The 21,895-nt window shown below is 41.6% G+C and overlaps 1 protein-coding gene across 2 annotated transcripts; it reads left to right on the plus strand.

Annotated features, from left to right (window-relative positions):
- Window positions 1-1,369: 1,369 nt before the first annotated feature.
- LOC138665796 (uncharacterized) lies at window positions 1,370-19,105 on the plus strand. 2 transcript variants are annotated; one of them, XM_069753638.1, is made up of 5 exons: window positions 1,370-1,450; window positions 11,570-11,800; window positions 13,855-14,085; window positions 16,279-16,503; window positions 18,461-19,105. In XM_069753638.1, the coding sequence occupies exons 1-5, from the start codon at window positions 1,390-1,392 to the stop codon at window positions 18,658-18,660; spliced, it is 948 nt and encodes a 315-aa protein (XP_069609739.1). In that variant the 5' UTR covers window positions 1,370-1,389; the 3' UTR covers window positions 18,661-19,105. The 2 variants fall into 2 exon arrangements, with proteins under 2 accessions (XP_069609739.1, XP_069609740.1); XM_069753639.1 differs by having other exon boundaries at window positions 11,585-11,800.
- The last annotated feature ends 2,790 nt before the right edge of the window (window positions 19,106-21,895 follow it).

Here is a 21,895-nt window from a genome sequence, read left to right on the forward strand (position 1 = left end):
TTAAATGCCGCTGTCAAACTCTGACACCTAGGTTTGGATGAATTTTGGATGCTACTGGCAATCGTGACGGAAATCTGCGCATCAGTTATCACGTGTTGGCATGACAACCAGAGGTCTCCTGCAGACCTCTATGATTTTCACTGCTGGATTGCTATGAGCGCCACCCAGTGGTCAGCGCTCATAGCAAGTGAGCAATTCTGCTACATACAGGCGATCTGATCATCACCTGTATGCAGCATAGCCGATCAAGTTATGGCATCTTCTAGTCTCCCATGGAAACTATTGAAGCATGTCAAAAGTTAAAAAAAAGTTTTTAAAAATGTAAAAAAATAAAAAAAATATAAAAGTTCAAATCACCCCCCTTTTGCCCCATTCAAAATAAAATATAACAAAAATCAAACATACACATATTTGGTATCGCCGAATTCAGAATCTCCCAATCTATCAATATAAAAAAAGAATTAACCCGATTGCTAAACGACGTAACGAAAAAAAGTCAAAATGACAGTATTACGTCTTTTTGGTCGTCACAACATTGCATTAAAATACAATAACAGACAATCAAAATATTGTATCTGCACCAAAATTGTATCATTAAAAACATCAGCTATGCACACAAAAAACAAGCCCTCACTCAACCCGAGCTTACAAAAAATGGAGACGCTACAGGTATCAGAAAATGGCGCAATCTTTTTTTTTTAACAAACTTTGGAATTTTTTTTGTTCACCACTTAAAAAGAACCTAGACATGTTTGGTGTCTGTGAACTCATAATGACCTGGAGAATTTAGTGAACATAGTAAAAAATCAAAGGCAAAAGCTCCCGTTTTCCAGTACTCGATATGTTAAAACCAATGGTGTCGTTCAAAAATACAACTCGTCCAACTCATGCAAAAAAAAAAAAAACCCTCATATGGCCGTTTTGCCAGAAAAATAAAAATGTTATGGCTCTGGAAAGAAGAGGAGCAAAAAAACGAAAACGCAAAAACGAAAATACCTCCGGTCATGAAGGGGTTAATGTTGTAAAAAAAAATACACATTGTGGAATTACAGTTTTTTTCACCACTTCACTCCCACTTATCATATTTCCCCATTTTTTTCCATACATCATATAGTAAAGTGGCAACTTGAAGAACAACAACTCGTCTCTCAAAAAACAAACGCTATAATGGATATGTCTATGGAAGAATAAAATGGTATAAAAAAATGAAAGTGCAAAAAATTGTGACAAAAATTGGCTGCGTCCTTAATGTGTTAATCTGAAGTTATAGAGTCATTGTGAGAGGGAGTGTTGTACTTGTTAATTTGAGTTGAAGCTGAGCCAGTTTAGAATTGTATATAAGACATCAGGCTGGTGGAGCATTATCGGCTGGCCTTGTTACCTGGCAGTATGAGGGCTGGACGTGTGACTTTTCTCCTTGGTCTGGCATTGATACATATCTCTTTGGCAGGTAAGACATGAGAGCTCTCTGTATAACTTGCTTTACATGAGTATTTAACATTTGGTGGAATAGTTGAGGTTTTCAGCAAGCTGGTAAACCAACGTACCATCCAGTATCAACACTGGAAAGTCGTTGCACAAATTTTTTTAAAATACAAATTGTGTGTGCAGCGGGGGAGGAGGGGGATTTAAAAATCTGCAGTCAGACAGAGTGACTGCAGACTTATCAATTTGGACAGGACAACCCCTTTAAGTGTCCCCAACAAAAGTAGACAATTCTATTAAGTGCGTGCCAAATTGCAGTACATGCAATTTAAAGTAAAACTCTGATACCCACACCTACATTCACCCAGGTTTGGAAGAATTTACAAACAACAATTTTGTGGCTTCTCTTTTTGTCTCAAAACCTGCACAAGTAAATTTGATCAAAGCCTTAATTGGGAGACAAAAGTAATAACACTAGGAAGGGTCTAATAAGTGCAAATGTTAGAATTTAAAGGGATATTCTGAAGTCGTCTCCTGACTAGCTCAGATCTATGCAGCCTCCTTATATTCTGGTTGCTGGCAGGACGAACACTGCTCCTCAATTGGCAGTTTTGGTGAGTAGCAAAGCTGTAGCATTAGTAGAACTATAAAGCTCAGCACAAGTTCTGATGTAACACGTTTAGCTATCTCTTTATTTGCACACGTAGATAACAGGGCATTTGAAAAAGCGCACATCTTGGGAAAGTGAGAGCCATAATTAGAAGACCTGCTCTGGGACCAGCTGTATGTTGTAGGCTAATGATAACTACTGTATCAAAATCAATGGGCTGGAGAGAGGTGACTGTGAAGTTAGAAGTTAACCTGTCTTCTGCAATATGACTACAGCATTGACTCGCTAGGGTCTGATTGGCCGAGCTCCATGGAAACAAGCAGTACACTTTGTAAGATAAAAGCTCTCACATATACAGAATGACAGCAAATAGAAATAACAAATCAAATCAAAGCCTTAAACTTCTAAAGAAGGCGGTACAGTGGTAATTGTTTTCTATTTTTATACCCCTCAAAACCTAAATCCTATCTGTCATTTTCACTCTTTTGGGCGCAGCTGTTGAAATAAACCTTTTAGAAGGAAAATTATTTTTAAAAAAAGTAAAGCATATTTCTTAGATATTTTAATCTTATAATTAAAATGCATCTTACTCAACAGTAATTATATATTTTGTACAAATGTACAGTGCTAGAAACATAGAAAAAAAGGCAGCCGTATTTGCCAACACAGGTCACAAAACTAATGCACTTACAGTACATGATTACATGATACGGTAGCCCCCTTAATAAAGGCGTTGCAAAACACAGGTGCAAAGTATTAGGGGTGGTCGCTTAGTATTAGAATTGCATGCTGAAAAGTCTTGTATTAAGCTGACAGATGTACTGTGTGGGTTGCAGTCTATTAATGATGCCCATATCATTAGGTCAGGTGGGCTGCAAAGTGCTATATAAGTGCATCCCACAGGGACATGTACCCTAGTTTACGAGGTCAAAATTTATGGTCTTGGCTGCATCCTGCATGGAAATGAAAAAAAAAGTGCAGTAAAATATAAATATTATGCATGAGGCATTGGATAACATTTTGGCCCAAATACACAAACTTGCAACCCACACAACCCACGTCAGCGGTCCTCATTGTCTTACAAGTCCCTATACTACTCTAGTTCTTTGTTGTGTTTTAGAAATGCACAATGTAAATAATGATATTTTAATGGCTTTTATGGGATTTAAAGGGTTAACTGCATATTAGGAGGTGGCAACTGGCCAAGACAAGTGTAACTAAGCGAAGCTTATTGGATTATGAAGTTGAAGACCAGATTACCTAATGGCATGAACTTTATAAAATGATTGATCTTTAATTTATTAAAGGGAACCTGTCACCATAAAAATGCAGTCCAAACTACAAGCCTCATGTTCTATAGCAGGGGGTAGAGGAGTCCAGCGTGTAAGGTTCTAGCAGGAACGCGAGATGCAGTGACGGACGGGGAGGCAGAGCAAGGGTAAGCAGAGTAATTAACAAGGGAATACTCCACGCAGGGAGGTAAAGGGTTAAATAAGGGATTGAACAGAAAAAGAAAGGCGGAGGATATGGAGAAGTGGAGAACAAAGACAACAGCAGTTCGTAAACTCGTGAGTCAAGAAGTACTTAAACTGCAGCTCCTGTTGTGAACCCAATAACACCGAAAACAGGTGGTGCGGTATCTTTTCCAGGTGGGTCCTATGTGCAACAAAACCCGTCTTCTGGTGACAGCGGTCAGTCTCCGGCACCTTCCGCTGCCCGTAGTCCATATACTGATGTGGCCGGAGGAGCGTGGGTCACCGTACTGTCTGAGCCCAACGTGGCTCCACGACTATTCTCCACTGGTCGGGTCACAAGTGTCAGGGCAACTACTTACTGCCAACGTCAGAGAGCAAATGTCAGTCTCATATGTGCTCCCGCTTGGGCAGCGCGTGTGCAATACTCACGGTCACGTAGTGTACGACATCCGGTTCTCTGGCAGTCACTAGACACACACTGCACGTCCCGCTCTCCCTGGTCCCCGCTGTTGGCGGGCGACGCTGGTCTGCATGGTGCTGGTGCTCCTGACTGGAGCACTCCTCTCTGTGGCTGCTGAAACACCCAGCTCAGCTCTGCTCTGTGTGCATGGCTCTGCTCTGTACAGCTCTGTTCTGCACGGCTCTGCTCTGTACAGCTCTGCTCCGTATGGCTCTGTTCTGCACAGCTCTGCTCTGTATGGCTCATCACAGCCTCGCCACTCTCCGGTGGGGGAAGCAGAGCACGCTGCTCACCGCTCTACATGCTGCTGTGTGTGCTGCCCTCCGCACTGCTCTGCGGTGGTGCCAGACTCTCCTGCTTTACGCGCTTTCTCCTCTTATGCCTCTGACGCTGCGTGCCCTTTTTAGGCTCTCCCCACCCTCCTTCGTTAGGAGGAAGGTCCGGCTCTCTGTGGTTTCCCTTCGGCAGCAGGGGAAGATCCGCTCCCTCCAAGCTTCCGGCCGGCTTCACACTTGCAAGTTTTACGGACGTAAGAGCGCAGAAACTACGTCCGTAAAACTCGCAAAAAATACGGCACAATTATTCTCTATGCCCCTGCTCCTATCTGCCGTATTTTACTGATCAGTATTATACGGCTTTCTACGGCCGTACAAAATCGCAGCATGCTGCGTTTGTCACCGTACTGTGCAAGAAATACGCCAATGAAAGTCTATGGAAGCGTGAAAAATACGGATTACACACGGACAAGCAGTGTGACTTGCGAGAAATACGCAGCGCTGTTAGAGAGAAAAGCCGGCAATTCAGTGCGGTGTACAGTAAAAGCACACTGACAGCTTACAGTAGAATAGGTAGAATAAATGTGTACACATAGAATAGGTATATATATATATGTCAGTGAGACACATATATGTATATATATTAATATTTATTCCAGCGCTATACAGCTTGAAAGCCGGTAATTCAATTACCGGCTTTTTCTTTCTCCTTCCTAAAACCCGACATGATTTGAGACATGGTTTACATACAGTAAACCATGTCTTCTCTCCATTTTTTTTGCAGATTCCACACTACTAATGTCAGTAGAGTGTATCTGCAAAATTTGGCCATTCTAGCTCTTAAAATAAAGGGTTAAATGGCGGAAAAAATTGGCGTGGGCTCCCGCGCAATTTTCTCCGCCAGAGTAGTAAAGCCAGTGACTGAGGGCAGATATTAATAGCCTGGAGAGGGTCCATGGTTATTGGCCCCCCCTGGCTAAAAATATCTGCCCCCAGCCACCCCTGAAAAGGCACATCTGTAAGATGCGCCTATTCTGGCACTTGGCCACTCTCTTCCCATTCCCGTGTAGCGGTGGGATATGGGGTAATGAAGGGTTAATGCCACCTTGCTATTGTAAAGTGACATTAAGCCTAATTAATAATGGAGAGGCGTCAATTATGACACCTATCCATTATTAATCCAATTGAATGAAAGGGTTAAATAAAACACAAACACATTATTTAAAATTATTTTAATGAAATAAAAACAATGGTTGTTGGAGTATTTTATTCTACGCCCAATCCAGTCACTGAAGACCCTCGTTCTGTGAAAGAAAAAACATAATAAACCAACAATATACTTACCCTCCGCAGATCTGTAACGTCCAACGATGTAAATCCTTCTGAAGGGGTTAAAACATTTTGCAGCAAGGAGCTTTGCTAATGCAATGCTACTCCTCGCTGCAAAACCCCGGGGAATGAGTCTAAATATAGATCAATGAGCTATATTTAGCTTCATTTGCGGTGAGGCGCCCTCTGCTGGATGTTCATAGATCGTGGGAACTTACCTAGAAAGCTCCCAGGCTCCCAGTACGGATGCCATACGGATTACATACGGAGGATGCCATGCGCAAAAAACGCTGACACACCCTGCCTACGGATGAGCTACGGACCACTATTTTCGGGACATTTCAGCGTATTACGGCCGTAATATACGGACCGTATTTTCATACGCTGAGTGTGAAGCCGGCCTCCCCCTGGGAACAGAGGATGCAGCCTTTTTAGTTCCGGACCAGGCATGCAGGTACCCACTGTCCGGTCGACCTCCCTACACAGTGGACGATGCTATCAGTGACTGACAGCTGTCTCTATATGCACACTTATCCAATGAAAACGGTCAGTCACTGATAGAAACACCCACTGGACTAAAAATGCCAGGAAGAGCAGAGGAATGAATAAAACATGGGTTATACTGAATCTTTTTTTCACAAAACTATCTACGCCACTCTCCATACTGTATAGCATGATGTCTGCAGATTGGACTGCATTTTCATGGTTCCCTTTAAGTGTGATGTAATAATAATAATAATCTTTATTTTTATATAGCGCTAACATATTCCATAGTGCTTTACAGTTTTGCACACATTATCATGATGTGATGTAACAACATTGGAAACATATGGCAAATGTATTATAATTAGATGCATTCACATTATATTTGCTGATTTTCAGTGCAGCAGTTCAGAAACGTGTCATATTATGTGAATGCAAGTTTTAATATGCCTTTTTTATGGAAATGGAACAAATGAATAGTAATTTTCAAGAAATGTGGATGTACTAATTCTCATCTACAAATAATGTATATACAGTACTGTATGTAGTATTTCTGTACTGTACTACAATGCCTTGAATTTATGTGCAGTTCTAAGCACTGATCATGCAGAAATATATAATTCTAATAGCGGTTCAGATTACATGATGCACTCTCAGGACAATTCCACATGAGCTTAAAGGGAATCTATCAGCAGGATTTCAACCCCTAATATATTTATATGTACACTATCTATTGAACCCGTTCTACGCCCGGGTGGCGAGCATCTATATTGGTATATGGTCTCCATCCTGGTATGTGCTGCTCCATCCTGCGTCCCCATCCTGTCATGAGCTTCTCCATCCTGCGTCCCCATCCTGTCATGTACTGCACCCATCCTGCGCCCCCATCCTGCCATTTGTTGCACGCATCCTGCGCCCCCATTGTGACATGTGCTGCTCTCACCCATCCTGTGCCCCCATTCTGACATGTGCTGCACCCATCTTGCGCCTCCATTCTGACATGTTCTGCACCCATCCTGCGCCTCCATTCTGTCATTTGCAGCTCCCATCCTGCGCCCCCATCCTGTCATGTGCTGCTCCCATCCTGTGCCCCCGTTCTGTCATGTGCTGCTCCCATCCTGCGCCCCTGTTCTGTCATGTGCTGCTCCCATCCTGCGCCCGTTCTGTCATGTGCTGCTTCCATCCTGCACCCCCGTTCTGTCATGTGCTGCCCTATTCTGTCATGTGCTGCTCCCATCCTGTGCCCCCGTTCTGTCATGTGCTGCTCCCATCCTGCGCCACTATTCTTTAATTTGCTTCTCCCATCCATATGCCCCATACGCTGCTCCATTATGGTTGATGGCCCCCATAAAATTCTCCATAGTATATGCCCCCGTACACTGCTAAATTATGGTTTATGGCCCCCATAAGATGCTCCATAGTGTATGCCCCCCCGTACACTGCTCCATAAAGGTTTATGGCCCCATAAGATGCTCCATAGTATATGCCTCCGTACACTGCTCCATAAAGGTTTTTGGCCCCCATAAGACGCTACAGTGTGTATGCCCCCGTACACTGCTCCATAAAGGTTTATGGCCCCCATAAGACGCTCCAGTGTGTATGCCCCGTACACTGCTCCATAAAGGTTTATGGCCCCCATAAGATGCTCCATAATATATGCCCCCGTACACTGCTCCATTATGGTTAATGGCCCCATAAGATGCTCCATTGTATTATATGCCCCCCATAAGATGCTCCATTGTATTATATGCCCCCCATAAGATGCTCCATTGTATATGCCCCGTATGCTGCTGCCATATATATAAAAAAAAATACCATACTCACCTATGGTCGCTGGGCGCCGAGTCCTGGGGAGCCTGAGCAGGTGGGGACACCGGCGCGCTATGGGGGTCAGGTGCCGGAGTCACCGCTAGCTCAGGCCCCCAGCACTTGCTATACTCACCTGTCTGTCCCGTTCCACCGCTGCGCGCCGCCATCTTCCGGCTCCTCTGGCTGTGACTGGTCAGTCAGAGGGCGGTGCCGGCGCGCATTAAGCGCGTCATCGCGCCCTCTGAACTGTGAACGTCACAGCAGAGGACCCGGGAGACGGAGCCGCACGCAGAGCTGGAACGGGACAGACAGGTGAATATACTTACCCTACTGGCGGTCCCTGACTCTCCGGTGGAGATCGCGGTGTGCGTTCAGTGCTTACGCATACCGCGATCTCCTGGGAGCGTCACTCTGTGGGGGCCAGACTGCGCCGGCGCTTGCGCTTGCACAGTCTATAAAGGCTTCGGACAGAGTGATGCTCCCAGCGTTATATTATAGATGTAGCTCTTGTAAAGACAAGTCCAACAATACATTTACATGGCTAGTCTGTTCCTTCGTTACTTAGAAATCAACGTTTGAATTGACATTCAAATTACTAGATCTGAAGCCTCTGTCACTCCATCTCTATTATCTGCCTAGCGTTGCCTCCTACTACTTTGACTGACATACTCTTTACTATGTAACTTCAGTCAAAGAGCCTTCAGTCCATCAGGAGGAGGCTGCACTGGGTGGAGATAAGAGCTGGAGTGACAGAGGATTCAAATCTACCATAGTCATTTGCATCTGTAAGATCTGCTTCTCTGCTCTGGCTGTGAGCGCCGGGCAGCAGGAAAGCAGAGTGGTGACGTCACCGCTCTGCTTTCCGGCCGCTGTGCTCACAGTGAGTGCAGGAAAGCACAGCGCCGGAGGACAGACAGCGGTAGGTAAGTATGTAGCATTTGTTTTTTTTACTTTTAGGATGGTAACCAGGGTAAACATCGGGTTACTAAGCGCGGCCCTGCTCTTAGTAACCCGATGTTTACCCTGGTTACCAGCGAAGACATCGCTGAATCGGTGTCACACACGCCGATTCAGCGATGTCAGCGGGAGAGCCAGCGACCAAAGAAAGGTCTGGCCCTCTAGCCCCGACCAATGACATCACAGCAGGATTCTGATCACTGCTGCGTGTCAAACTAAACGATATCGCTAGCCAGGACGCTGCAACGTCACGGATTGCTAGCGATATCGTTTAGTGTGAAGGTACCTTTATATGTGACCAACTATAAGAGTTGTGTCCAGCCCTAGGTGTGGGGGATGAGGTCGCGGTCTATTTGTCCACTAAGATACATCCCCTCAGTCCTAAATGAAACTTGTTTTTTCAGCTCATGGCAGCTTTGTTTTACAGCAGGCTGGAAGGGGGGCTTTGCTCCATGTGGCATACATGTATATATAAATGTATATACATAAAACATGCACTAAATACATCTCTATATAGAGATATACATTTTGGGGCATTTCCCTTCTTCTACAGTATCTCAATTCAAATGCTGATTTCTCAGTAGCGGAGGAAAGGACTGGCCAAGTAAAAGTTCTTGCTGGACTTGTCTTGAAAGTACTACATGCGCACAGAGCTTCCGCTAGGAATTTCAGGACCCCATCTTGGCAACATTTTCTGGGCCTCCTTGAGACTCCGCCCAGGCTCCAGCCCCACCTCTCGAACCGTCCACAGTCCCACCGCCCTGTCTTGGAAAAACTTCACTTCTGCACCACATCCTCACCAGTCACACATTTACAGTTCCCATCACAACATACATAGCCAGCAGCTTTTGTTTTGGTCAAAAGATTTTTTTAATCCGACATCACGACAATGTAGACTCTTTTGGCTGGGCTGTATGCTACTGTAACTTATTAAGCATTTGTTAAAATATCCAATTCAATTTTGGTATATTTTTATTTATTTTTCAATTTTTAAAATGACTAATAATATCACAAACAAGGAACAAATACCGCCGCACTGTGACCAGACCATATATTACCACCCTATAATGATCAAATAATTGCACATACAAAGAGCAAAAACTGCCACACCATGACCAGACTAGGTGTTACCACCACATAGTGACCGAATAATACCACATACAAGGAACAAAAACTGCCACGCCATAATGAGGTCACATATTACCACCACATAGTGATCAAATAATAGCACATACAAAGAGCAAAAACCACCATACCATGACCAGAAAACATATTACCATCACATAGTGACCAAATAATACTACATACAAGGAACAAATACTGCCACAACATGACCAGATCACATATTACCACCAGATAGTGACAAAATAATAGCATATACAAGGAACAAATACCACCACGCCATGACCAGACCACATATTACCATCACTGTGACCAAATAATACAATACTGATGATCATTAATTAAAAAAAACGCAATACTATTATCACCATAAGTGGCATTATACACAGGAGATCTGTACTTTGTATAGTGTCCGTGTACAGGTAATATACAGTGATCACCGGTGACATTATATACAGGAGTTCTGTATATAGTGTCAGTGTACAGATACTACAGTGATCGCCAGTGACATTATACACAGGAGCTCTGTACACAGTGTATAGTGTCAGTGTACAGGTAACACACTGACTCACCGGTGACGTCTCTGGTTGAAGTTCTTCATCTTTGCTTTTGATCTTCATCCAGCGTACACCGCCTTCATTTCTTCCAGCCAGGACTCGTCTCTGCAGAAAATAACAGTTATCTAGAGCACATCTCCCAAATTTTCCCCAACCTCTATACTTCGCTAGATGAAGAAAAAAAGCAACCATGTTGCCCTGCACAGTAATGGGACCTCTCCTCCCCCACACTGAAAACAGTATCCTCAAAAATAATATCCTTTAATTAGCTCTTACAGTAAAAATATCCCACATTCTGGACCCCACATGTCCTCCCATTCTGTACCCCACGTGTCCTCCCATTCTGCCTCATGTCTCTCCATACTGCCTTCATAGTCATCCGTAATAGTATAATGTACCCCATAGTCATATATAGCAGTATAATGCAGCCCCATAGGAGTATAGTGCAGCCCCATAGGAGTATAGTGCAGTATAATGCACCCCTATACAGGTATAATATGCCCCATACTGCGGCTTTACAAAAAAAAAGTTTTTCCTTACCTGGCTGAGCTCCAGCGGTGGCCTCCTCTTTGATTCAGAAAAGGCGTGCAGCATCGTTCCGGCGTATGACAGTGACATCATACGTTGGCGACGTGCACCCTGACGTTAGCTGCCGGCCTGTGATTGGCTGGCAGCTGTTAACTGTTGCAGTGCGGGAGGAATCTCCTGCACGGCAACAAATTTTAACTGATCGTGCGTTGGAGTATGCGCAATCAGTTCCTGAAGCGTCAGGATCCTACCTCTTGGGCCCAGTGAGCAGAACAGAGGGGGCCCGCTGCAGGACCCCTGTGCTCATCGGACCCCATATGCCAGTAAGGGCAGTAATGCCCTGATGGAGACCCTGCATGCGCATATACCCAGTTGGTGTGGGATATCCTACTCGCAGATTCCCTTTAATATGGACTCATTTCTGTGCCCATGTCCCAACCACAAATACTATAGCAAAAGCTCCTGCTTAATATTACTAATAATATTATAAGAATAGTACTTTTTTCATGAGATCTTATTGTAATTGTAACAAAATACAGAATTTTCAATTCCAGACACCTCAACAGATGAAGAGCCAACGGAACTGGAAGATGAAGTAGTATACAAGGCTGGAAGCGTATTTGATGGTGATGAAATCTTTGCTCGTTTTGCTGATCCAGTAATAAAATACAGCGCAGAAATTATGAAATATTGCAATACAAGAGAGTGCCGCTACTTCACGTATTGTACCAAATTGGCCTTCGACGATATATGTATTGATATAAGGTTGAGTAAGTATCACATATTTCTCTTGATAGACTTAATATTTCTCCATATTATAGATAAAATGTCAATTTTAAATAGGCTTCAGAAAGGCAGGGTCATTAGTGGGTCTCTGGGGTCCTTTTGGGATATTTGTTATATTTGAATCGATTACTGTCTATTTTACCCTACGCAATTGTCATCTTGTAATCCATACTTGCCAAGTTTTGAGAAGAGAAATCAGGCAGATACCGGAAAGTAACATTTGAATCCGTCAGCAGATTTTTGCTGCCTAGTGTGATACCAGAATAATGTAGAGGCAGAGGCCCTCTTGGACCTATTATACATCTTGAAGTTTGTTTTGTTGGTCGACCACTCCCTGAATTTCCACTATTTGTATACAGCCCATTTGACTGTGGATTGATGGAGTCCAAACTCTTTACAGATGGTTATCGTATCCTTTTCGAGCCTCACACTAATCAAAAACTCCTCTGAGGTCCTCAGAAGTCTCCTTTGTTCTTGCCTTGAGATCCTTCCACAAACATGATGTGAAGATCAGACTTTGATAGACACCTCTTCTAAAGGTACCGTCACACTCAGCGACCCTGCAGCGATATAGACCACAAGCCGATCGCTGCAGCGTCGCTGTTTAGGTCGCTGTAGAGACGTCAAACACGGCAACACCAGGAGCGATCCAGTGACGTACTTATCGTTCTCGCTGGTTGTTCGCTCCATGTAAAAACATTGCAGGCATCGTTGCTTTTGCTGTCAAACATGACGATACACGCCGACCTGACGACCAAATAAAGTTCTGGACTTCTAGCTACGACCAGCGATGTCACAGCGGGATCCAGATCGCTGCTGCGTGTCAAACACAACGAGATCACCATCCATGACGCTGCAACGTCACGGATCGCTGTTGTTCTCGTTGGAAAGTTGCTGAGTGTGAAGGTACCTTTAGAATAAAACGGGTCACTCACTCAGACCCAATTGTCACCCCATTGACTGAAAACACCAGACTCTAATTTTACCTTCACATTTTCGACTATTTTTAAAGGTTCACATACTTTTGCCTCTCACAAGTGTGTGATATTGGGTCACTTTCCTCAATTTACAAATATAGTCTAATATACTTTTAGGACTTGTGTAAAAAATCTTATGTAGCTGTAGATCAAGTTTGTGAAGAAATAATTCAGAAAGGTTCACAAACTTTAAACCACCTCTTGTATTGTGATCATTGTGTTTTTGTTCCTTCTACTCAAGCTCCCAGTAAATTAATTGTCCCTTTAAAAAAGCTTAGATGTGATCCTAATAAAAAGAAAATATATAGAATTTATATGTGTACTTCTATTATCAAGTGGATCTGTTACTAGATTTCCCAATGCAAACTACATACATTATTTGCACTTCTTAAACCTAATGAAGCTGGTGTTCTTACTTTAAGATATGTCAGATTGGCTGCATAATATTTTTTTTTTAAGTTGTCTTGCCTACTATTAAAATGAAAGATTGCACAATCATTTTAATTTCAGGATTTTCCCACCATTTTGACATGTATTTTCAAAATAAGTACATCAGTCTCATCAGGTTGAATAGATTTATTTAAATAATTTGTACAATTTGTAGCTGTGTGTGAAGGGGGCTGGCAGACTGGCTCATTTCAATAACTAAGCCGGCCCCCCTTCTCTGTCTATGCATTGACTGTGCCGAAGGTGGAGTTGCTGGAACCCTGGCCCACACTCGTATCTGAAGATCTGTGCATTTTTGAGGGTGAATTCTACACTTTTGCACTTGTATTTGGTCAAGAGGGACATTATGCAGTCTCAAGTCAATGGAAATGTAGCTTTAACATATACCTTGAACTCCATTTTGTACATGACTCAGGGCACCGGTCAGGCTGAATTTCGATGATCATGGAAGCGTTTTATTAAAGGTGTCGTAATGGTGACAAAATCGTTTGAAGAAGAAAGTAGTTTCTCTTATTGCCCATCTGCTTTTTAGTATGTCTGCCACTAGCTACAGAAGTGTGTAATCATCAACCTGTTTTTAATGACGCATTATTGTAAAACATTTCTTATTCCAGCCAATTCAACGCACTTTAAGAAAGATTTACAAGATCTTGAAACTTTGGAATCCCGTCCAGCAGTTTTGGACAGATACCAATATAATAAGAATTTAATCTTTGCTGAAAACCTGCATTCACTGTTAATGTACAGTATGCTGCTTATGGAGAAGTGCACCACCGAAGATTGCCAATACTGCACATACTGCACCAAAGTGGGCTACAACATTGTTTGCTTGCAGATAACGTTCGGTAAGTGTCATCTTTTATAACCGATGGTAAAATATTTTGCTCTTCCATAATCCCGGTGTAATAAATCCAGATACAAAAGCTGTGGCTTGTCCTCATCTACCAAATAGAAAATCGTCTAGATTATATACAATTTGGGACTGAAAACCCCTTATGTAAAAATCTATGAAATAAGACTAAAGAAGGAAATAACCAAATATCTTTCTTGAATTCTCCCAAATTAAAAAGCAAGTGGTACTTGACCAAAGCGATAGAATAGAATACCGCTAGAATGCTGTAATGGCGTCTTATCGTAATGATGCTACATTCACGTATTCTTTATTAGTCGTGGATTTGACACACAGAGTTTTCGGTGGAACATTTTGCTACCTAATACAGTTACAAAAAAATAGGGGACAGTGAAAACATTGCAGATATTTTCCACCTGTAAATTTTCATACAATACAGATTTTTAAATCCCTCTAATGTGAATTCTTTTTGCGAAATTCATCAGTCATTATATAACGTGATGTCTATAACCAAATTTTTTGCAAAACTCGCATGTAAGAATTGCAAATTTTCCTGCAAATTTGTGGCTAAAATGCCCTACTTACATAGCAAATTTGCCGTTTTGCCGTGTGTTCATTGGTCCTGAACAGTATGAATGTTGATTTTTAAGTAAAAAATGTATTATTATAAATATCTAAATAGTATTTTTATTGGGGGGGGAGGGTAAAACATGGATCTAGAATTCTAAATAAAAACATATTAGGGTGGGTTCAGGTGTAGTAGATGTTTTCTGCTCTGGAATGTGCTACAAATCCACAGCAAAATGAGCATTTGCTTTGTTTGTATTTTGCCACGGATTTGCTGCTGATTTATGATGAGTTCTACAAAAAGTCTGTAGCATAATCAGCAGGCTGTGGATCTGAATGTGGGTAAGGATTTGATAAATTGTGCTGTAAATTGTCATATACTCCTGTAACAAATATGCTTTATCTAAAAGTAGCCTAACTAAATTTATTAGGTGGGCCCGTACCTAATCCCAAAACAAACTGGGCTGCTACAAGGCCATCATTTGGGTTGGTGAAATTCATATAAAACTTTTAAAAGCCCAATCAATTAAATGATTATGTCTGCACTGTGATATGTGGCGCTACACGCATGTTATGTTTTTGTTGTACTGTATTTATTTGGCACTGCTAAATTGGTATTATTTACTATTATTTGGCACTGCTAGGAGCTGTTTTATCCTTCATTGTGCACCTTCTGACAAAGTGTTTAGTGCTGCACTGTGGTCTCTGGCGCTACTGGGGAGATATTTGTTTGCAGTGTTGTATATTGCACTGCTGGGGAGGTACTATTTGGTGAGTAGTATCAATTTTTCAGTGCTGCTTGGGAGGTATTTAATGCTTCTCAGTGGTGCAGCTAGGAGGTAGATTGTTCCACCACTTTCCATGAATTTGAGGGGCAAGCACAGCCATGTCCAAAAACAGCTTCCTCCATTTTGGATGCCAAAAGTCGCTCCATTTTTGCACACGTTATGCAAAAATGCTGTGACTTTTCAAAATGTTTTATGCCACATTTATGGCACAAGCAGTGTGATATTGACCCCTTTCTTTTTTTTTTACACTGCCGTGAGTTATTGTTCTGTAGTTTTTGGCAATGCTTGGGAGGTTTTCTTTTGCTACTATGATTTTTTGGGGGGCCTTCTTGGAAGGTTTTAGCGTTACAAAGTGGTATTTATTTGTCGCTGATGGGGAGAGATTTAGTGCTTCTGTATTAGTTGCTTTAGATAAGCTACTTTGTGCTGCATTATGGTATTTTGGGAACCATTTTGAACTGGTGGCTATGGCATTTATTTTGCACTGTTGGGGATAAATTCAGTGTTGCACTATGATATTTGTTTGGTGCAGCTGGGGAGGTATTCTGTGCTGCATTGTGTTATGTTTTTACTACTGTACTCAGTGAGATGCATGGGGGTATTTGTAGGGATCTTCAGGGCCAATATAAGGTCCGCCATGTGATGTTTGCTCACTGGTGAGGACTCGGCATCACAATGTATTGGCTAATGAGGCCCAATCAGTATAGGATTTATGATGTAGTGTATAAAGTTTTGCTAAGCTGTGCTTCATATTTCCACAGACATTAGTAATCTGACAATCATTGACTATTTCAATAAATCTTTAACTGTCAAAATTAAACATTTCATTCCAGGCAATGCTATAGAATCCCTTGCTGAAGTGCTGGACATAACAAAAAATCCTCTGGTTTATAAAAATGGGTATATATTTGATGAAGATGAAATCTTTGCTAAAAAGAGTGAGCCCTTGTTAAACTACGTCACTGAAGAAATGAGAAAGTGCACCACAGAGAACTGCCGCTCCTACATGTTTTGCAGAACAATGGACCACGACTCAATCTGCTTGGATGTATTTTTTGGTAAGTATTAACCTTTCCTACCGCCGTTATAAAGGCACCATATTTATGTAAAAGTTTCATTTTTATATATTTTTGTAAAAAAACAATGTGGCCAGTTCATTCCAGAGAGAGGAGCACTTATATCATACCAGATATCCTCCTGAAGTGGCAGTCATTTTCATTTGTCCACATATGAGCCTCCTGTTGGAAATATACATTAGGAGTATTGCCACAGTATCATAACTCTGTTTGATGTGTCCCCTCCGTTGCCCTCACTTACCTGGTCATTGTTAAGGGCTAGTGGCTTGCTGCTAGTGACCAAACTGTGTCGTTGTTGCAAGGTACGAAAGGTTTCTGGCTGTCAGCTTGCAGAAGGAGTTCAGGCCATTGCAGGACTTAATGCTTTATCACAGGAACGAGTTGGCCCATACTATTTTTTTCATTTCTTATAACTGCGCTACTGACTGCAACTCAATGAAAGAAAGTTCATTTTTTGTGTAATTTTTTTAGTGAAAAGACTAAATATTACATAATATCTTAAAATGTTTCCCTATAGCATTCTAAATAATATATCACTGTGAGCTTAACTAACTAAGCCTATCTAAGAATGAGCAGTCATGATCTAGACCAGATTTGTCTATATTAACTTTGATCTCTTGTTTGATAGAAGCTAGCCTACCTAGAAGAACTTTTTTCCTGCATGTTCGGGTTGTTGGGTGGGAAGTTTCACTTTTCTTTGTTGTACCTTTATTCTCCTTTCCTAGTCTGTGACCACACCAACCAGTATTGTGTTGCCACTAGTATTGCATTGCCTTTTTCATTCAATAATACCATCTAAGGGCATAAATGGGTGTATGTGACTTAACGTGGAGTGTGATTTTACACTTCTATATTTACTGTCAAGACAGTTTAGTCAAGTTTACAAATTGCATTGATACCTATTACACCCCAGATATTGCCCACGTTGAGCATGATTTACACATGATGATTTTGTGCCATTTTTGTCCCCCGTAATCTTGTTCAAATTGTCCAAAAAGACCAGTAAAAACAAAAAACGTACAATTTGTATAGCAGCCAAGTTAACACCGTAGCCTAAGTTCAAGCCTGCGCTGCCCTCGACAATATGATTATATGGCATGAGCTACTTGGTAGGCAAATTAAATAATTAAATCAACAACTGCAGTGTTATTGTACCTAAAGGTACCGTTGCACTCAGCGACGCTGCAGCGATATAGACAACGAGTCGATCGCTGGTGCGTCGCTGTTTAGGTCGCTGTAGAGACGTCAAACACTGCAGTTCCAGAACGATGCAGGAGCGATCCTGTGACGTAACGGCGACTCACTTATCGTTCTCGCTGGTTGTTAGCTCCATGTAAAACATTGCTGGCGTCGTTGCTTTTGATGTCAAACATGACGATACACGCCGACCTGACGACCAAATAAAGTTCAGGACTTCTAGCTCCGACCAGCGATGTCACAGCGGGATCCTGATCGCTGCTGCGTGTCAAACACAACGAGATCGCTATCCAGGACGCTGCAATGTCACAGATCATTGTCGTTCTCGTTGTAAAGTTGCTAAGTGTGACGGTACCTTTAGTATGGCCTAAAGCTGATTTTCAGCTTTTAACAAATAGATACACTTTAAGGAAGACCTGTCACAAAGTCACAAGTGGCCAGTTTTTGCTCTTATTTTAGTCCGGCTGTGCCCTTGAGTATTTTGTTTTTTGCTTTTCTTAAAATCCACTGTACAATTCCAGAGTTATGAGCCTTTTCAATTAATTAAAATTTTTATGGTCTCTACCAATGGGGCATGGCTCACAGGATCCTCTGGGGGCATGGCTTTAGGCTACTCTGCATTATTATACCCTGTGAACCATGTAACCCCTAAGTAAAAATCATTTAAAAAAATCACAAATAAAGACCCATATCTAATATTATTTCTACACCAAGTTTTTATAACATTGTTTTTCTTTTGTAGTAAAGGGAGACAAAGAAATGATGACATATCCAATATCTTTTCCTGGTGTTTATAATAACCCAAATAATTATCCAGAGATAGATGAGGAATACTTTATAAAAAAATTGAAAGACGAAACCAAAAAAATGTTGGAAGGTGATGAACGCCTGACACAATCAACAGAAGATGAAGAGGAGGAAAATAAAGAAGATCTATCATAGAATATGATTTGTTTGATTAAAATGAATAGGCTGTAACATAGTTGGCTGCTTTATAGAACCGTGTATAACTATATACCAAATGATGATCTATGGGTGTTTTCTTCCACCAGTCGATCATAAGCAGTTGTGTCTCAAAATACATTAGCAAGAATTAGATCTAGATTTATGAACTATTATCCAAACCATTCTAGATAATTTTGTCAATGAAATTTCAAAACCATAGTCCACGGTGTGCCAAGTTAATACGGTACAGGTGAAGAACATAGAATTAGTAGTAGTAGTCTTTATATACTAGGACATGTATTGGGTATTATCAACAAAAAGCCATGTGGCTGCCCAACAATATACTTGATGCATGGTTTGACCTACTGCTGTAACAAAGCAAAAAAAAGCTTGACTAGTAAAAGCTGAATAAATAGCAAAACAAATAAAAGTTATCACATGATGATGTGTACTGATTTTATGTGAACACTATCTTCTATTTCTTGATTACGATCGTTACACTGGTGCAGTCATTCACATTTTAGATCATTTTCACTCTTAGCATCGTTCAAACTGGTGTTAGACTATCTGAGAAAAGATAAATTACGGTTGAAAGATATTTTGTTTAACTACTGGATGAAAAATTCAAACATTCCCGACATTGACTCAGACAATGACTGTGTGCCATTGTTGGTTAAAAAAATCTCATGTTGTTAAATTGCACCCGATGAACATTTCTTCTGGTAGAAACCATAACTTTTCATTACTTTGGACAAATTAATATGGCTTCCTTAAGGTATGTGCACACAATGTCTTTTTCAGATGGGTCTAATCAGGAAGCCACCTTGAAAAAAATACTTAAAAATGTTAAAAAGAATGAACATATGCACTGCAATGGTAAAATGACTTACTGTGCCTGTGCTCCATGTCTGAGAGCCTATTTTAACAGCTTCAAGATTCAAAAGTTGTGAAGCAGCTAAAGGACGAGACCTGACCATTCTTCAGGTACTTCAGTTTGGAAGCCGCTCACTATTTTATATATACAGTAAAAAAGAAACATCAGCAGCAAGGCCGCCAAGAAAACTACTGAAGAGCTCCCAAAAAAGACACTTCAAGAAAATTTCCACCTGCCCTTACACTTAAAATGGAACTGTACTTTCAACAAAATTTGCATGAATGAATAGTGCAGGCAAATATAAGAAAAGTTGTGATGTATCTTATCAGAGAAATCTGCTTACTTTCCCACTTATCAGACACCCCTTTATCCTGACTCCTGAAAATATCATGCACTCTGAAAAACAGCTGAAATCTGTCTTGCTCTAAGCCCACTATGGCGTCACGTGACACAGCCCATTATCCTCTTTGGAGTGTTAAGGAGAAGGATGAATGAGGAGCAGGGCTAGGAAACAAGCATAAGGAAATATAGAAGGATTGTGAACTTTCTAACAAGTATTTTACTTATTCTTCGCTCTCCAGAGCCGATTCACACCCAGACAGCTCAGCACAGCTGTATAATATCATCCATGTTCTTGTTGCTTTGTTTGCTGGGCTGTGTATGACAGTTAGTCTCTTCCCACCAGCTCCAAGTGGAGCATAAGTTAAAGGGGTTGTCCAGGGCTATTACCGTTGATGACCTTTCCTTAGGCTAGGTCGGTCAATGTCTGATTGCTGGGGGTGTTGGACCAGGCACTCATGCTGATCAGCTGTTCCAAATGTCGGCGGTGGCCGGAACTGGTCAGTTGTGGAGCTGCACAGCATAGCTCCGTCGACTGTATAGTGGCCAAAGCCAGGTACTGCACTTCCGCCACCTATTCAAATCAATAGGGATGGATGTGTAGCACCAGGCTGGGGTCGGTCACTATTCCACTGATGAAACTGTGCTATGCAGCTCTGCAGCTGAGGAGTTCCGGTTGCCGCCAACATCAGGAACTACTGATCAATGTGGGTGTAGGGTGTATTTTATTCCTCATCGTCGTAGAGAAAATTTGTAAAATCAATATGATATCTCTGGACAGGGGACATATTACCCTCACTTTGAACATATGGGATTAATTATAACTGGGGAAGTGAGAAACTAATTATGACAGGGAAAGTGAGAGAGAGCAGACACCTTAGCCTCCATTGAAGTGGTACCTCCTGCAGTGACCATGTAAGTACGGCAGAGCTCTGCCCTGAGAACCAGATACTAAGCATTTGGTTCGTATATTCAGAGTACACTTCCAAGATTGAACTTCTTCTGTTCATGTGTGGTGGAAAAACTACTGTTTTGGTGCTTGGCAGAGCTCGCAAGGGAAGGTGCACGATTTGGCTTTAGGAACGCAAAAATTCCTGGAATAGATAGCAGATGCCATGTCATGTTTGCAGAGTCCCTGCTGTGCCTAAGCACTGGAAACCCCAACAAGTGACCCCATTTTAAAAACTACACCACTCAAGGAATTTATTTAGAGGTGTGGTGAGCACCGTGAATCCACGTATGCTTCACAGAATGTTATATCATTAAGCCGTGAAAATATATAAAAAATACATTATTCCCATAAAAATATTGATTTTGCCCCCAAATTTTCATTTTCGCTATGGTAACCCAAGAAAATAAACCATTCAATTTGTTGGGTAATTTCTTCTAGGTACACTGATACCCAACATGTGGCTGTACAGTTCTATTTAGCTAAACGGTGACAGAGGGAAGGAGTGCTGTTTGACTCTTGGAGAACAAATTATCGTAGAATAGTTTGATCCCCCATCAAGTGACCCCATTTTGGAAATTATACCTCTTTGGGAATTTATCTACAGGTGTAGTGATGATTTTGAATCTGAGTGTTTTCCAGAAACAAGGAGCAATGGATGTTGCTAAGTGAAAATTGCTAGTGCCCCTTACTTTGTAGTGCCTATATATTGTAGTGCTTGTACATTGTAGTTCCTATAAACAAAAAAAAGTTGCACTCTGTAGTGCTAAAGCGTGTCAATATGAAATACACTGCTCAAGAAAATAAAGGGAACACTCAAATAACACATCCTAGATCTGAATGAATGAAATATTCTCATTGAATACTTTGTTCTGTACAAAGTTGAATGTGCTGACAACAAAGTCACACAAAAATCATCAATGGAAATCAAATTTATTAACCAATGGAGGTCTGGATTTGGAGTCCCACTCAAAATCAAAGTGGAAAATCCAATTACAGGCTGATCCATCTTCAATGGAGATGCCTCAAGACAAGGAAATGTTGCTCTGTTGTGTGTATGTGGCCTCCAC

This window comes from Ranitomeya imitator, chromosome 2, assembly GCF_032444005.1.
Source record: "Ranitomeya imitator isolate aRanImi1 chromosome 2, aRanImi1.pri, whole genome shotgun sequence".
Taxonomy (NCBI): Eukaryota; Metazoa; Chordata; class Amphibia; order Anura; family Dendrobatidae; genus Ranitomeya; species Ranitomeya imitator.

What these genes read in the sequence shown, in the direction of transcription:
- LOC138665796 (XM_069753638.1), top strand. Translation starts at nt 1,390, where the DNA reads ATGAGGGCTGGACGTGTGACTTTTCTCCTTGGTCTGGCATTGATACAT. An exon ending in GATACATATCTCTTTGGCAG is followed by an intron (nt 1,451 to 11,569) that starts GTAAGACATGAG and finishes AACAAAATACAG; the next exon opens with AATTTTCAATTCCAGACACC. An exon ending in CTGCTTGGATGTATTTTTTG is followed by an intron (nt 16,504 to 18,460) that starts GTAAGTATTAAC and finishes TTTCTTTTGTAG; the next exon opens with TAAAGGGAGACAAAGAAATG.